Here is an 18,541-nt window from a genome sequence, read left to right as displayed (position 1 = left end):
TTGTTTAATTTTTTAAAGATGTACGCGTATTTTCTAAACGATACGATATTATCTTTCTGGAAACATCGTGCAAGGGAACTCATTCCATAGTTTGGTTGTGTGTAGAAGTTCCCTGTAAACCGTATTGTTGTGGCGTGTCGTGCAAAGGTAGAATTCGGCGGCACGAATCAGATCAAAACACTCTTCGTAACACTCACCGTGATAAATACGATAGAAAACACACAATCATCTATCTAATCATTCCAAATGAGACCTTCTCGAATTATGTAACAATCATTTAAAAGTATTTAAAACAAATATAATATTAAAAAATTGTTCAAAAAAAAAAAACGCAAAAAAAGCACAAAATTCTCTTTGGTATTCGAAAATTTCTCAATATTAGATAATGGTTGAAATTTAAAATTAACAAAAATTTTATTAGGCAAATTGAAAAATAGAACAATTTTAATGTATTGTCATCGGTTGTCGATAAATCTACGAAGTTTAAACGAAATCCGGCCGTTTAAAATTGGTCTAAATCACGCCCAAATGAGTCGGTTACAAACAAATATACATACAAAAAGTGGGTAAAAATAAAATTCAGCACACGATGATATATTAATAAAATCCAGCTCTTCCGCTATAACATTACTGAAACGTTGATAAAGCCGATAAATCGTAAGGTATGGGCCACATCTGGCTTTCAAACTGCACTAGCGCTGCGCCTGCGCATCGTGCTATTTATTTTTCGCTTTTATCGTACGTTAAATTATATTCGTTTGAAATAGTAAAGTCGTGTTCATGATATCTTATTAACACACAATAATTTACTTATTTTCAATTGAATACGTTCCAGGCACAACGAAGCTGTAGCACTCTACAGCTCGTATCCTTAAGGCGACACTAAATGCCAGCGACCTTGAGCGATATGAGTTCACGGCTGCCGGCCCGCCATCTATGCAACAAAGCCAATATTTTCAAAATTCTTGCGTGGAAAACAGTTTATATGCTTACAATTCTCGTTATTCACTACTAATCTCAATAAATGAACCTACACAAAAAAGTCCAAGCTATAAGAATAACTTTTCTGAGAGAAGTACCATAAAAATGCGTCACGCCATGCCAAAAAACTTGTTTACCTTCAAAGAAAAAGGTAGTTGAAAAAGGCAGTGTTAACTATAACCAACAGCAAGCATTAGCAACCTACAAATAAGACTTAAGGATTTGTGTAACAAGATTAAGTAGTGTTCATAGCTCGAAATGCTATACTTTCACCACAAAACTTGTCTAAAAACACCATGTTTGCGTGTTTTCTGCTTACTTTTCGCCTTAAGGGCTATGTTTCATCGGGACACCACGGCGGCGTTACCAACAAAATATATTATACAGCTCTATACTATAGAGAGTTACTCGCCTGGTGTCCGTTTGGTGGCGCAACCAATTTGGTGCTGCGACCAGATCGGGCGCGACATGACTCTGGTGTCCGTATGGTGTCCCGTTGTAATATAGCCCTAAGAGTATGAGTGTATTGGAACACTTTGCCATCAATTAATCTCTCTATACATAAGGATAAATTTAATTCATACAATTCGTCAAAATTAATTCCATTGAAATTATTTGTGATGTATGTTAAATCACCATTGAGAAATAAAAAAGTTCTAAGAGTTCTAAAAGAATTACTGCGGCGTAAGTACTTATATTTATTTCGCCCAAGGCACATGAGCATGTTGAAATATTCTTCATTCGAGTACTTGATTGACGCGAGCGCAAAATTTGCACATCAGATACAGCAGCGAGTTGACGGGTGACTTATAATAATACATAAAGCATTGATATAAATAAAATAATTATCAACCTGACGATGCGACGAGCAGGACGGTTCAGCTGATGGTAATTGATACGTCCTGCCCATTACATTGCAGTGCCGCTCAGGATTCTTGAATAACCCAAAATTTCTAAGCGGCGCTACAATATTGCTCTCGTCTCCTTGAGACAAGTCTCATTTGCCCAGTAATTTCACAAGCTACGGCGCCTTTTTGACCGAAACACGGCAGAAATAGGCGCCGTTGTGGTACCCATAATCAACACTTACCATTTCCTTCTTCAAGTAAGTAAGCTGTCCGTCGAGGTCGGTGGGAGGAGGACGGGACTCGTCAGCGCCGCGACTGTTCGCTTCCTCTGCCGGCTCTCCGTCAGCAAACCCGCTCAAACTCTTCGGCAGAGGCGGCAGCCCGTGTAGCGACATAGTGCTGATAGCACGGAACTGTTTCCGTAATCTGTAAATATTTCTACTTTACTACTATTTACTACTGAAACCTTAGATCATTCATACGTCTAGATAGCAGCTATGCACGCACACTAACACAAAGTGTCAGGTACAAACATAAACATGTTATGCCTACTACTCGTCTAAGTCGAGTAAGTAAGTCTTTTGTGGGGCGATGTATATGCTTTTACAACAAGATCCCAGAAAATGTTCAAAACAAAAGTATTGCGATATTCAAAAGAATTGTTAAAAAGCATTTGTGTGGTAAAGTTACTATAACATGAATGACTTTCTTAATTATTCCATTCCAATAGATTGGGAATGGAGCGACCGCCCTCAGGCTATTAAATAATATGTTTAATTATACAATATTACTTTGTAAACATATTTTTTGATGAAAAAAAAACCCGCTGAGTTTGTTGCGCTCATTCTTCTCAGGTCATTCGTTTTAGAATGGGTGGTAGTTTTTTGACTTTCAATAACTGATGTTACATCCTATTTTGAATAAAATTATTTGAATTTGTCAACAAATGCTGTCACGCACACTAAAATATTAAAACGGGCCTGTTTTTATCGGTTGTCTAATAGCGAGAGACTATCTAGACACATAAACTATCTAAGACTGAAACTCAGGTGTATCACTAAATATATTGTAACTTTACTTAAATAAAAAAGCCCGCTGAGTTTCTTGAGCCCGTTCTTCTCAGGTCTGTGGCATACCATTTCGAATGGGTGGGTAGTGGGTAGTAGGTAGGGTTTGATGTTCATTAAATGATTTTAAATCCAAATGAATTTGAATATAAAAAACCTCTCAAGTGCGAGGCGGACTCGTACCGTTCTATCGAACAATATACACTTTGTACTTTTATGTACATAAATGAGGCTCTGTTATAATATATCTACTCCTTTGACGTTACAAACCAACAATAACTAAGACAACACCTTAGTTTAACCTCAATAATACCTACTATAATACTATTTAAAAAATTGTGAAAACAACTTGAATTAATAATAATTACTAATAACCAAAAATAATTATATTAAAACATTCATATTCAAAATTATTGAACATCAAACAACAAAAAAAAATTAGGAAAACGGTTGACCCTAAACGCCATCTCTGCAACCCGCTAATTCCATACCTAAACTGAACTTTTTACCAGTGGGAGGCTCCTTTGCACTTGATGCCGGCTAGATTATGCCCACAACGGCGCCTATTTCTGCCGTCAAGCAGTAATGTTTAAACATTACTTTGTTTCGGTCTGAAGGGCGCCGTAGCTAGTGAAATTACTGGGCAAACGAGACTTATCATCTTATGACTCAAGGTGAGGAGCGCAATTGTAGCACCGCTCAGAATTTTTGGGCATATCAGTTACCATCAACTGAACGTCCTGCTCGTCTCATCCCGTATTTTCATAAAAAAAAGACTTATACAGCTCTTCGAGCTCAAAATATTTAATATCAAAAGAACACTTGAAAAACGCTAATGAATTTTCATACATATTTTCCGCCCGCTGAACCACGCTAGTAACGGATTTCATAATAAAAAAAAATTACATTTTTTAAATATGTCTTTACTTAATTTAAAGTCTTCTGTAACATCAATAAATGTACATATGTGCTATGTGAAATAAATAAATGAAAAGTAGACAAATATAATTTTATCAACACGGTGATTACAGTCAGCGATAAAAATCTCATCAAATTATACGAAATAACCTACAAAACTTTGGTGTAAGCAGATGTTTCTTTCGTTAGAACATTTAATTTCTGTAACTTGATGCATTAATTAACAAGGCAACGACGCTATTGAGCCATATGTAAGAAATTCTTCTTGGCAAGAGTCGAAACGAAAACTCGTTTAAGCTATTTTCAAATGTTAAATTATTATGTAAGTGAATGGATGTCACGTGATACCTTTGTTTTTTTTTTATGAAAATAAGGGCAACACGAGCAGGACGTCCAGTTGATGGTAATTGATACGCCCTGCCCATTACAATGCAGTGCCGCTCAGGATTCTAGAAACCCCTAAAATTTCTGAGCGGCACTACAACTGCGCTCGTCACCTTGAGACAAGATGTTAATTCTCATTTGCCCAGTGATTTCACTAGCTACGGCGCACTTCAGACTGAAACACAGTAATGTTTACACATTAGTGTTTCACGGCAGTAATAGGCGCCTTTGTGATACCCATAATCTAGCCGGCATCAAGTGCAAAGGAGCTTCCCACTGGTAAATGTGTTATTTTATATGATTATCTATGGAATGTGAAACAAACGATCCCACAATAAATAATAAGTTAATAAGTGATCACCCCAAGCTAGGGCAAAAAGGAAGTGCACAATTAGGTATGCCTATATTATGTGTATGCACTAATTGAGTTTTCCTTTGAAGGGTTTCGCAGCTACCGTTTGTTGCAAGATGACAAGCACAATGGCGGTTGCACTGAGCTATTCAGAATCTATAGCGATAATACATACTAACGGCCGTTTTCAATAACCTATCTACCCTTAGTTTAACTTACGGTTACATTGCTGTCACCGTTTAATGACAAGATCCTATCTATCCATAGTTATGTCCAATATAGTTATAGTCCAATGCTATCTGTCAATAGATTATTGAAATGTAAGTAAGCGTTAAAGGATAGATTTGTCTACCTGTAGTAAGTTACACTAAGGATAGATAGGTTATTGAAAACGGCCGGTAGTGGGCATGGCTATCAATCACTTTAGATAGGTTATTGAAAACGACTCTCAATGACGATCATCTCTTAGTGGGCAATCTATAAGGCATAGTTGGGTTCGCCTCGTTACTTCTAACGTAACGCGTAACGGCGCCAGTCTGTCTGGTTTCTCTTTCTCTCACGCATACGGCAGCGATAGGCAGACTCGTCCCCTCTCACTCTAACCAATTGTTACTTTTATAGAATGAAATAAATAATGTACATACACAACATTCTAATGAACATATTCAAGAATTGTAACTTAAAATAAACTATATTTTATAATATAGTAAAGATATAATTAATAAATAACCTTTTCTTACATTATCATATCAATATAAATAAAATTATTTTTAGTTAGTTTTATAACTTATACTTATTTTATGTAACTATTTCACACATAATTTAGCATGCGGTAGTCACCTTAAAAGGTAATGCATTAAGTAATAAGACCCTTGTAAATTAGAATAATAATTATAAATGTATTATTGTAATTACCACTGGTGAATCTAAATAAAAAAATAAATAAATAAAAAAAAATAGTAATAATAATTTCAATATTAAATAGTTCAACTTAGATTAGTTTAAGTTATCAGCTCTGTCAGGCATCCCGAGAGTCAAGACGAACATTTTTTTTTTATTTACCATGGGGAGTGACAACAACATAACATATTACAACAACACACGGTAAACTTTATGAAGCTACATCCGTTCGTAAAGGGGGTTTGACATGGAGAGAAGAACTGCTAATAAACTCCCAGGACATCATTTAAATTATACAATAACAAGATTCACAAATAAAATTTTATGAACGATGCGGGATTCGAACCCACGACTTCCTGCGTTCCGTGCCGGTGCTCTAACCAACTAAGCTAACCGTTCGAGTACCGCCTCGTTATAAAATTCTGTTTGCTTTGTTCAACTCTCAACAAAATAATAACAAGATTGCTTAGCTTAACATAATATACAATTTTAGGTGGCCTGCGCAGAACCAGTCAAGAACAATGGATTATTTATTATCTTGCATATAATCTGCTATACAATAGTAAGCCTAACAGTTTTAAGTAGAGAAATTACAAGAAAATATGTTCTCAGAAGGCCTCCATACGACGACAATCACTGCTAATTGAATTTGCATAGCCTTCAAGGCACGATGCCATATAAATGCCCACTACTGTATATATTTGTTCCGTTCAACGTGAGTTACCGTGTGAAAAACGATGGATTTTAAAGTTTTATGATTTTTTTATGTTTACTAAGGTTTCAACGAACATGCCACAAGCACGTAAATAATAAAATTACGATTAAATAGTGTTTAGTAAAAGTAATATCGGAGTTTCAATGCGAGCTCGAATCAGAAATGAGAAGATCCATAGGAGACCATAAGTCACCGTAATAGCCCTGTGGTTGCAAAAATGAAGTGGCACTGGGCAAGGCACATATAGCTGTGGCGACCACAGACCGGAAGACGTAGTGTTAGTAGGCACCCCACAAGATGGACCGTGGATCTGGTCAAGATCGCCGGAATACGTTGGACGAGAGCAGCGCAGGACCGATCGTCATGTCGATTTTTGGGGGAGGCCTTTGTCTAGCAGTGGACGTCTTCCGGCTGAAACGATAATGGAGATGGTGATGAATGATAGCAAAAGTCTAATAAAGATTATCATTTAAACGTCATTTTAATCGTCTTCTAGTTCTTCTTCTACTTTTATTAAGTAACTTCAAGGCATCTTATACTCAATATAATCGTTAATGAGTATTTAATTGTTGCTTGTAACTATAAATATTGATAACTTCTCTTAAATCAATTTTTTTTAGAATGTATATAATTAACGTATATATTTTACTAGTTGACCCAGCAAACGTTGTGTTGCCATACAAATTAATAAAAAAATGTGAGAAAATAAATTTTTGCCCATAAAATCGGGTCAGCCGTTTCGGAGGAGTTTGCTAACAAACACCGCGACACGAGAATCTTATATATATGATAAATCAATAAATTTAGAATATAATATAAGGAACGCATAATCTTATACACTAGGCTAACCCGACAGACGTTGTTCTATTAATAATAAAAAAAAACTCTTGCGGGTGAAATTTCATAAATATATCCTATCTATATTAGCTGCCCACTACTCGTCGAAAGAAAATCCTACCAAATTTCAAGTCTCTACGCCTTTTGGTTTCAGAGACATCGTGCTGAGTCAATAAAATATTTTTGCTTATGAAGTACTATCTATTTACACTGTATTATTGAGGATAAAATATAATATATAAAGGAATAACTTTATATCCCCCTTATTAATTAAAATTATTATAAATTAACTACTTAAGAAGATTTTTAGCTATTTTAATTGTATAAAGGTGAACAATATAAGGTTCATTGTTCATTCAGATTCGCTTTAGTCAAGAACTCCTAAATATTAAAACCAATATAAATGCTTTATAAAAAAACATATTGTTTGTAAAAACAATAATTAAACGCAACCTCCTTGGGCTACTTGAATTAAAAAAAACAGCATTAAGATTTAGTACCTGCCTTCCGGCCCGTTTGAAAGCATCGCTTTGCACTGAGATATAAAATGATCTAAGAAAAAAAAACGTACACGGGTGATCTTAAGAGACACCTGCAAAAACTGACACCAAACAGCTGCATCGCTTGTACTCTTCATAATAAGACGATATTTTAAGTGGATTCTGTTATTGTACGCACGTGGCACGCTGAGTCACAATCGAAATTAACATTTTAAAGCGGTATTTGTTTATATCCGAATGTCACGTGTGAGGCAGGTTATAAGTCATAGCATATTTATATATATATTACTAGCTGACGGACGTTGTTCTGCAAATAATAAATAAAATACCTACTGTTTTTTAAGAATTTGTAAATAATATTTCGTAACATCAAGAATTATTTCGTAAATTATGCTCTATTGTGTCACAGCAGAACTGTCAAACCGTGCGTCAATTAATTCTCTCGTAGTAAATTTGTCCATACAAACCACATATTGGAAATAAAACTAATTATGGGTGATAATCGAAATAAAAACTATCCTATCTCTCACGTTGGACTAAACCGAACTCCATGAAGTAATCCCCATTTAAATCCGTTCATTAGTTTGGAGTTCACTGGAAACAAATATCAGGATACTGGATTTAAATAATACATACACTAGCTGAGCCGGCAAACGTTGTTTTTCTATATAAATATTTTTTAGAGTTTGACCGTTTCTTGGACATTGCAACATTACTTACCTTATTTCTCTAAAATAAACGTAGCCTAAGTTACTCTTTATTACATCAGCTACTTGCCAATAAAAGTCCCGTCAAAATCGGTAAACCCATTTGAGAGATTAGCCGGAACAAACAGACAGACAGACAAAAATTATATAAAAAAAATCTTTGGTGTATGTACCGTATATATGTATATAGATGTAGTAGAAAACGGTAATTTCAATATTACAAACAGACACATTATATATCTTTTCAATAATAGAATTGGTTCCTAATTTCTACTTAAGTAAGCTTTTGATTCCGAACCATAACACAAACGGAGTTAACACAAGTATGTACTTATACAAAAATAAATGGAATAAATAATAAAATAAGTAAATACTTTAAAAAAAAAGAAATAGAATCAGAACAGTTAGCTCTTATATTGTAGAATTATTAGACGGGCACGAGGAAATAACAGTTAATAGTTGAAAAACATACCTAGATTTGAGATCGGTGTCAGCTATATACGCGTAGGACTGATCCAGGTCCTCACCGGTATGACTAGCGGACGACATCGCGTAATTTTGCTCGCAATCAGAATCGTAATTATCCATTTTTTCTAGGGCTTCCTGATCAGATAATCCGTCCGGTACGTTTGATTGAGAGCGCATACTCTGCAGTTCATATATTAACATTTCGTGATTATTCATATCTTTCATTATTTCCATATCAGTCGAACAACAATCGGCTAACTTCGGCGAATCTTTACCTTTATCTATCACTGTGTTTACCTCGTCGTTGTTATTGCTTCTACTGGCAAGTATTTCCGAAATAAGCATTTCAGTAACACGTGAGGTTTTACGTTCTAATGAATTATTGTTTGTATTAACACTTTCATCTTCAGTGTTGTCGTTTACGTCTTTCTTGTTATCGATATTATTATCTTGTACGGGTATAGGTTCTAATCTATTTTCAATTTGGATTACTTCATCGACAGTAGCATACGGAGCTTCTTGTACCGGGTTTTCTGTGGTCTTTGCGTCTACAGGTAATGAATAAGGATCTACTTCCGGTTCTGGTGGTTTTGGTGGTCTCTTTGGAAGCGATGAATTTTGTAAAGGTGCTTGTTTCAATGGTTTAATCTTAGGCTTAGGTGACAATGGTGGAGGCGGAGCTTTACGCAGAGGTAGCGTCTTTTCTGCGAAACTAGAAGACTTAGAAACCTTGCATTTAGAATCTAGGTCTAATTTATTTGAAGTGGATAGAGATCTTACTAATATTTGCTTGCATGTTTTCACAGCTCTAGAATTAAGAGATTCGTTCGACTTCTTTGCAGATGAGGGTGAATGAATAGAGCTACTGTCACTGGAACTTCTTCTAGAGTTCCCTCCACTAGACTTTTTTTCATCTGATGAACTTCGATCACTGATAACGTCCCTAATAAAAGATTTAACACGCGCGAGTCCATTTTGTCTCGGTAACACCGAAGGTTTAGTTGTTGCACTAGTCCTGTCTAAAGTTTTAGCTTTTGACGAAACATGGTGACTCTCTTGTTTGGTATATGTTCGTGTTTTAATAAGACTGGCTTTGGAATCGGCGACGGCTTTCCTCGTCTTCGCTAGAGCTTCAGCGACCATACTCTGACTGGGTCGCGGGGGTACAGGCGGTGGGCCCTTTATTTTCGTTGTTTTCATGGGTTGACTATTAGTCTGTACCATCAGCATGCTTAAGCGAGACGTCACTCGGACAATACTATAATGCAGGCTTTATAGTATAATGAGCGCGATTACACTGGCATCACGTAAGTCACACACGCACGACACATACGAGCAATGGAAAGTGAAATCGTTGTACACGACCGCTCCCGCGCGAGTTCTACACGGACTGAGGCTCACGCGCTATCGGCCTAACGCCTACCGCCGGCCACTCAAAGTTCAAACCTAAGGCTGAAGCGTTAGCGGTTATACGAGCACCTCGGAGTTCTATGTAACTTGCCAATTAGCGCCCGTCATCAAATACATAATTACAAATTGTAAGGCATGTAATTTATATAGAATCGTTTTTTGCAGAACAATAACCGAAAGCTGATTTGATGAATAGAACCCTTTTTTATTGAAAGCTTTTTTGAGTTGAACATCATCGATTGCTTATGCGGGCCATTTAACAGTCACTTAACAACATAGGTATTGGCTTTAGCACGCGAAGCAATTAGACACTTAGGAAATGTTACTATATTTAAGTATTTCACTTAAGTTTTATTTTCTTTAACTTTACCAATTTATGAATTTAAGAACTGATATCATTTGGTAATAAAACTTTAACACCATTACTTTTTTTACTATGCTATTAATTTTTTTTTTGAAAAGGAGGACAAACGAGCGATATGTGATCACTGCCACACTAATTCTCTTGCAACACCAGAGGAATCACAGGAAAGTTGCTGGCATTTACGGAAGGTGTACGCGCTTTTTTGAAGGTACCGATGTCATATCGTCCCAGAAACACCGCACAATGAAGCTCATTCCACAGCTTTGTAGTAAGTATGTCAAAGAAAGCTCCTTGAAAACCACACTGTGGGAGACCGCCACACATCCAGATGGTGTTGTAATTAATAAAATATATTGTCACTATCATGTGCTGTACATGAAGAGTCATGGATGTTTAAGGGTATTTATGTATGTTTAAATGAATTTATGTATGTTTAAGTAAGTATATTGTATTAAATATATCATTGTCTTGTAACACATAACACAGGCTATATATGCTTAACTTGGGGCAAGATAATTTGTGTAAAAAGTGTGTCAATATTATTATTATTATTATATCATATCATCGTGACAGCATATTAAGTGTTCTTTTATTTTAAATTTTATAATTGATATGTCTCTACTATGTGCTCAATCCTGTGTGTATGCAGACAAAGTCACGGGTTATCATCTAGTAACTAGATTCTAGTCTATACTAATATTATGAGGAGAAAAGATTTGTTTGCATTGAATAGGCTCCGAAACTACTGAACCGATTTGAAAAATTCTTTCACTGTTGAGAAGCTACACTATCATGCAGTTAAAAATATTAGATGAATTACTGACATAGATATGACGCGACCAGTTTACCTTAGTTATTTCCATGGTAGTATGTCCTATGGTATATTGCTATGGGGCAATATTAATACAATATATGTGCTGCAGAAGAGGGCTATTTTCACTATTCATATCCTAGATCATCAAAATATTGATTGCGTTGTGTATGTTGTGAAAAGTATTGTTCATAGAATAAAATAATATAATTAAAAACGGATGTGTCGTTGATTCATAATAGATCATGTAAACTAAAAGTATATGCGGGATACATTTAATTACTACAAGATGTTTTTTTTATTTGTTGAAATATTATCTTTTAATATTCTATTTTCTTGATGGACACTTTTTTTTTTACTTATTTAAAGAAAATTTGTAAGGTGTGCTTGCAAATGGTTCAACAAAAATGAGAAACTTCAGTTTGTTTAACTGTAATAAAAGTTTTTAAATAGCATTAGCAGATGTTTTCACTAAATTTAGTGGTCAATTCATATTTATTATATGATGATTGTTTAATTTTCGTAACTTGTTATTATGATTTATATACTCACTATTACTAATACCATAACGAAACTCCAGGTCTAATTTTAAGCAATACTTGTCAATTTATTACTTTCTATAAAAATGATTATCAAGAAATGCAGTTTTACAAGGGACTTATAAATAATAATTTAAACTATTAAGACATATACCACATAGTGTTCCTGAAAAGGGATTTTAAACTTTATCTTATTGATGTGAGGTTTCCAAGTCAAATGACCATCTTTTAGAAGACCCAGATATCTTTCAAGACTTTAACCTTCAAAAATTCAGATCTAGGATATGAAAATTATAAAGCATCTTGTATATCGATAGTAATTACATAATTAATTAAATATGAAAGGAAGTGAGTTACAAGCAACATAGATGTTGTGAAATTTGCTGATTATGAAATTCAAATGTAAATAATTTAAAAATTTGTAAGTCTTTAAATTCTGTATATTATATTGAATTTTTTTTCTTTCCTTGGTTTCAGATATTTAGTTTAAATAGTAGTTGATCTGAATAAAAAAATCTTTCCAATATATACCCTCCCATAGCATTCAGTTTAATTTTTTGTAGAATACAGTTATTGACTCCCATTAACGTTAATAGTACACCGAGAAAATGTTTAGCATTTACTTATGCAATTACAATAATGCCAGGGTTTATTAATTAGTGATTAAATCGCTTTAATAAATATTATTTAAAAATTTCATTGATAACAATGCTGAAGTAGTATTTCTAATGTAACATTATCTAGGAACTTTATAGAGCAATTTCTAGTAAGTGTGAGGTACATTATACATACAAAAAAAAGAAAATCTACTTACCAATCTATTTATTATTGAACTTCCAATCTTGTCTGCACATAGGACACAGTTGCTGGGGCTGTGAATGAACCCACTTGACTATGCAATGTATGTGGAAACAATGGGAACAGGCACCCCACACTAATGGGCAATCGTCACCAGGTAGCTTGCAATCTGGGCAACAACCATCAAAGGGCATACGACAGATACCACAGTTTTCGTCATTCGCTGTCCACCGCCAAGTCGCCACCCCTGTCCAGCCTATGAAAAGCAATAAAATTAATGAAGCCGTTCTGCATTGGCAATAATTTTCACATTTCATGTAGGTACCTATATTTTATAGTTACATACCTTTAACAGTAACTTTCATTTTACTCTGACATACTTGATCATATCATAATATTATGACTATTCAACACCTATAATTCTATTTAACACCGGTAACCACTTCTTCAACTGACTTAATTTTTATTGTAATATGTATTTTAGTGTTGTTTATCTGTTAACTTTTTTTTTTGGAGTTTATGGCCTGGTATCTAGACCTTTAGGCCAAATCTGTTAACTGTTTAGTAAAAACCATAGATAATACACATAATAAAAGGTGCACACTAATTTCTAAACAAAGGTACTCTGTGGTAAATACTAAAGCCGCAGCCCGTAGAAAACACAAAGAGGATGTAAATTGTAAATATAAAAGACTAAGGAGGTGGGACTGCCTAAAAATTGAAAGTATGAAACGTGCAGTGAGATTTGACATAAGTTTAAAATAGAGAAGATTATAGCCGTTATCTGTTAACCTATCTTTTGCTGCATGTTTCATACAATCGCTTTTTCAAAGTTTCGCTAGACTGAAAAATATTTGAAAGACTAAATCCAGATCATAGATTCAAGATTTTGTGGGCGGCGGTGATCACTTAACAACAGGTGACCCGTACGCTCGTTTGTCCTCCTATTCCATAAAATAAAAGATTCTAAAAAAGTTACAAGGTGAGTAATTATAAATCGCTTCTATCATTTGTCATGTCAGTTATCAACAGAGAATATATATTTACTCTAACTATAGTACTCATAACGAGATTATAATTATAAGGGGAAGAATTAAACCTTAGATAATTTATCCATCTAGATACAGCCTCTTGATGTAAGACAACCGATGAAAACAGGCCAGGTTTGTTACTTTAGTGTGCGTGACAAGTGACGTCTTTCGCTCGCAAATTGTATGGTACTTCGTGTTAAAGTGCGTGCATTGCTCAATGTATAGGTAAACCGTCAACCTCAAATTTCTTCGACGTTTTCATAATTGTCAAAGTCTATCTAGACGTATAAAAGATCGAAACAACAATAAACTATTAAAGTGAAACTTTTATTACATCTTCTCAAACTTTTTCGTCTGCGTTGCATGTCGCGTGACGGTCGCGCGGCGCCTTTAGTTCGCAGCAGCTGGCCGTGTAGTATATAGACTATTACTCATTTGTGCCAGTGCTCCACACTTTTTGTTTGTTTTTGTCAGTGTTTAATGTAAATGTTGTTTGTCAGTGTTTAATGTTGTTATTTATTATTATAAAATTAAGATTGATAAAGCGATTTTTATAAGTACCCTTAATGGAATATTATTCCAAAACTTTTTAGGTATATGTCTATAATGTGAAAAAAAGTCCCACTTTTACCGTGGTTTCATAAAATCACACAATCCTTTTGGATTTTCTATATGTCACCGTATTGATTTATTTTATTTGTTCATCATAACCATTAGTCACTCTCAATAGAGAGTAGTACTAGCAGTTGTTTGTTGGCCAAAGGCTGGGCTAAAACTTTCTATCAAAGTTAAAACTGCCTCGAAATAAATATATGTATTTCTTTTTTATGGAATAGGAGGACAAACGAGCGTACGGGACACCTGGTGTTAAGTGATCACCGCCGTCCACATTCTCTTGCTGTTGCAATCAGAGTCTAATCTAACACGAAGTACCAGAGGAATCACAAGAGCGTTGCCGGCCTTTAAGGAAGGTGTACGCGCTTTTTTTGAAGGTACCTATGTCGTATCGTCCCGGAAACACCGCACAAGGAAGACCATACCACAGTTTTGTAGTACGAGGAAGAAAGCTCCTTGAAAACCGCACTGTGGAGGTTCGCCAAACATCCAGATGGTGTGGATAATATCCTAACTTGTGGCGTGTCGTGCGAAGGTGGAATTCGGCGGCAGGAATCAGGTTAAACAGCTCTTTGGAACACTCCCCGTGATAAATGCGGTAAAAGACACATAATGAAGCGACGTCTCTACGCAATGCCAAGTGAACCAGCCGTTCACAGAGCACTGGGTCCCCGACAATTCAAGCTGCTCTGCGTTGTACGCGGTCAAATGGATCGAGCCGATACTGGGGTGCGCCAGACCAGAGATGACAGCAATACTCCATGTGTGGCCGGAACTGCGCTTTGTAGAGCGCTATAATGTGAGCCGGCTTGAAGTATTGCCGTGCTCTATTAATGAGGCCCAGCTTCTTCGAAGCCAATTTGGCTTTGCCCTCCAGATGGCCACGGAATTGGCAATCGCTCGAGATTTCGAGACCCAGTATTCCGATACTATGCGAGGCTTTAAGGGAAGTGATTTCAAAGAGCGGTGATACGACAAATGGGGCTTTTTTGGTGGTAAACGCGCTAACTTAAGTCTTCTGGGGTAGTAGTGTAAGTATATATAAGAAGTGCTAATTGCTATTGCTAAATACAAAATATATAATTAAGCATTCACGTCATACCACAGAACAATAATACTCCTCAGTAAAAGCACGTCAGATTGGAGCTGTCGACTGGACAACATTATCGATACTTATGACGTCAGCACTTTGTCAATCCCTTTCGTAATATTTATGCAAAAATATCCAACAATTCTTCATACAATGTACGTTAATCATAGAAGGGATACAATTTATCCGGGATTTCAATAGTTCTTTTACCACATTTTTAGACAGCAAATGATGAAATAACTATAATAAACTAAATACAGAAAGAATAGTTATAAATTAACTGTGAAACCCGTATTTATTCGTATTATCAGGCCTTGTTACGTGACACTCTCTCACCGCATCTTCTCCCTCCTCCGTTACAATATCATAACGGCGCCATGTTTAGTTATCACTTAGTAGCGTATATTCTGTTTCATGAAAGAAGTGCCGTGGGTATGGCGCTATTGTCACAAAATAAAATTACTTGATTTTTAATATTTTTCTATGATACCTCTTTTTACAGAAACAATATCAGATTAAGTATATTATATTATTAGTTATTAAATAATACGTATTTAATTGATTTCCTACTTTAATAGTCTGATCCTACTTCCATTGTTAATTTTTACGTTTTAGTACACTACTCGCCGCGGGACTTCTTTCATGAAACAAAGTCTACTAAAATTCTAAATCTATGGTCTGATAGTGAAAACCACAGAATACCTAACGACGTGAAAACTCAAGAGTCGTAGAATGGGGATCTAACCTACACCAACATTTTTTGTCCCCTACCCCCTTACCAACCGCCATTAGTTTTTTTTTTATGGAATAGGAGGACAAACGAGCGTACGGGTCACCTGTTTTCTTTGAAGCCAATTTGGCTTTGCCTTCCAGATGACCACGAAATTGGCAATCGCTCGAGATTTCGAGACCCAGTATTCCGATACTAGGCGAGGCTTTGAGGGAAGTGTTGTCGAAGAGCGGTGATACGACAAATGGGGTTTTTTTAGTGGTAAACGCGCAAACTTGAGTCTTCTGGGGGTTAAATTGGACAAGGTTCAATTTTCCCCATTCCGCGACCTTCTCAAGAGAGGACTCGATAGAAGACACAAGTTTCTCCCGGCACTGGTCGACGATTTCCCGAGAGAGACCTACATGGCCCGTGTATATGGCATCACCAGTGCTGTCGTCTGCATAGCAATGAATGTTCAATGAGATCAACATCAGAATGTCCAACATATCATTGATATGCAGAAGAAACAGCGTGGGAGACAGCACACAGCCTTGGGGCACTCCAGCATTCACGGGCTTCGGGTTCGAGCAATATCCGCCGACAACGACCTGTATGCTATGCCCAGTGAGGAAGCTGGAGGTCCACTTGCACAAGCTCTCGGGAAGCCCAAATGATGGAAGTTTGGAGAGGAGCGCCTTGTGCCATACACGATCAAAGGCCTTCGCTATATCCAGGCTAACTGCCAGCCCCCCCCCCTTGCTTTCAATAGCCGCAGCCCATCTATGTGTCAGGTATACCAGAAGATCACCTGCCGACCGACCATGGCGAAACCCGTATTGTCGGTCGTTGATCAACTGGTGACCCTCTAGGTATACCAAGAGCTGACGGCTAATTATGCTCTACATGAATTTGGAGAGCAGGGAGGTAATAGCAATAGGCCTGTAGTTTGCCGGATCCGAACTGTTTTCTTTTTTTTTGGATCGGATGGACAAGGGCAGACTTCCATGAGTCAGGGACTACGCCTTTAGAATAAGAGTGCCGGAATAAACGCGTTAGCACCGGCGTCAACTCAGGGGCTCACGTTCTAAGCACGATTGGAGAAATGCCATTCAGCCCGCTCGACTTCCTGACGTCCAACGAAAACAGAGCTCACCTAACAGTTTTCTGTCTGAACTGTACTTCAGGCATAGAGCTCTGACAGCGCGGGATGGTCGGCGGTGTTTTTCCGTTGTCGTCAAAAGTCGAGTGTGAGGCGAAAAGAGTGCACAAGAGATCGGCTTTCTCTGTTGCCGTATGGGCCAGGGTGTCATTCCTCATGTGCAACGGCGGCATGGACGGCTGGCTGAAGTTACCAAGAGCAGCTTTCGACAACGACCAGAACTTTCGTGTTCCAGTCGGGTAACTTTAAAGTTGCTCGCCGATTTTGACGACGTGTTTTGACTTTGCACGGGCGATTTGCCGCTTAAAAAATCTGGAGGCACGGTTGTATTTCCTCTTAAGAACTGTGCAGTTCGGATCCTTAGTGCCCAGCGCCGCAACCCAAGTTCGATACGCCTGTTTTTTGCAGTCAGATGCTGCTTTAACTGACGCATCGAACCAGGGCTGTGATCTGCCACCGATGGGTACTACAGAGTTTAGTATAAAAATATCCAACCCTGCAGTATCACATCGGCTACTGCAACGGCGCAGGCACTAGGATCATCCGAAGGGAAACAAACCCTGCCCCATGGGTAGGATGCAAAAAAGGATCGCATCCTATCCCAATCTGCTGACTTGTAGTGCCAAACGTGGCGGGTCGCTGGTGGTCTGCGACGTTGGCGCCGGATAGGCACTACACTCCTGACCAGGCAATGGTCGGACGTTCCGAGAGGGGCGTCGACAAAGACCTGGTAACCATCGGGATGTGTAGTCAGCAGAAGATCCAATAAGGACGGCATGTGGCTATCCACATCCGGGAGCCGCGTTGGCGACTCAACCAATTGGGACAGACCATACGCCAATGCAAAATTATGCACAGATCTCCCTGCGTAGTCTGTGGTACGTGATCCAAGCCATTCGTGGGGAATGGCCACCGGTCCTTGACACTACCCTATGCGAAATATAGCGGCACTAGGCCGCTACTTCACGCCGCTATTCTGTGCGAGTGTGGTAATTAACCCGGACGAGTCTGGCCCAATTGTGCTGACGTCAAAAGTCGGCAGCGTGACTCTCCCACTTCTAAAAAGCCCTTAGTCGCCTCTTACGACACCCATGGGCCTGGGACTCCCCTATTCTTTTTACGTCCCGGGAAAAGTACAGGGCAAATCGAGTATGTGCATAAAAATGAAATATTCTTGTTTGTATTTCAGTTCAATGAGCTGATAGAACTCAAGAGTCATCACTCTTGCGTCAATGTCACGAAAATGTCACGTCCCGTATTCACGTCATAAGACGTCAATACACCTATGAGTTATGACAATAATTCAGAAATACCTATACAATCATCAACATTTAA

General features: G+C 37.3%; 1 protein-coding gene across 2 annotated transcripts in view; it reads right to left on the bottom strand.

Moving 5' to 3' along the window:
* LOC126971777 (anaphase-promoting complex subunit 11-like) overlaps positions 1–13,114 on the bottom strand; it is a 66,718-nt gene extending 53,604 nt beyond the window's left edge. The window contains exons 1-3 of one of the 2 annotated variants that reach the window (XM_050818176.1): positions 12,946–13,114; positions 12,616–12,855; positions 2,106–2,255 (exon numbers count right to left, since the gene is read on the bottom strand). In XM_050818176.1, the coding sequence (XP_050674133.1) occupies positions 12,620–12,855; positions 12,946–12,964 (255 nt within the window). In that variant the 5' untranslated portion in view covers positions 12,965–13,114 and the 3' untranslated portion in view covers positions 2,106–2,255; positions 12,616–12,619. Of the gene's footprint in view, positions 1–2,071; positions 2,256–8,681; positions 10,082–12,615; positions 12,856–12,945 lie in introns of those variants that run through there. The other variant, XM_050818174.1, reaches the window with a different exon arrangement.
* Positions 13,115–18,541: the final 5,427 nt, after the last annotated feature.

This window comes from Leptidea sinapis, chromosome 24, assembly GCF_905404315.1.
Source record: "Leptidea sinapis chromosome 24, ilLepSina1.1, whole genome shotgun sequence".
Lineage (NCBI taxonomy): Eukaryota > Metazoa > Arthropoda > Insecta > Lepidoptera > Pieridae > Leptidea > Leptidea sinapis.
The sequence above is the reverse complement of the archived record's forward strand: the minus strand, read 5'-3'. Positions and strand labels throughout refer to the sequence as shown.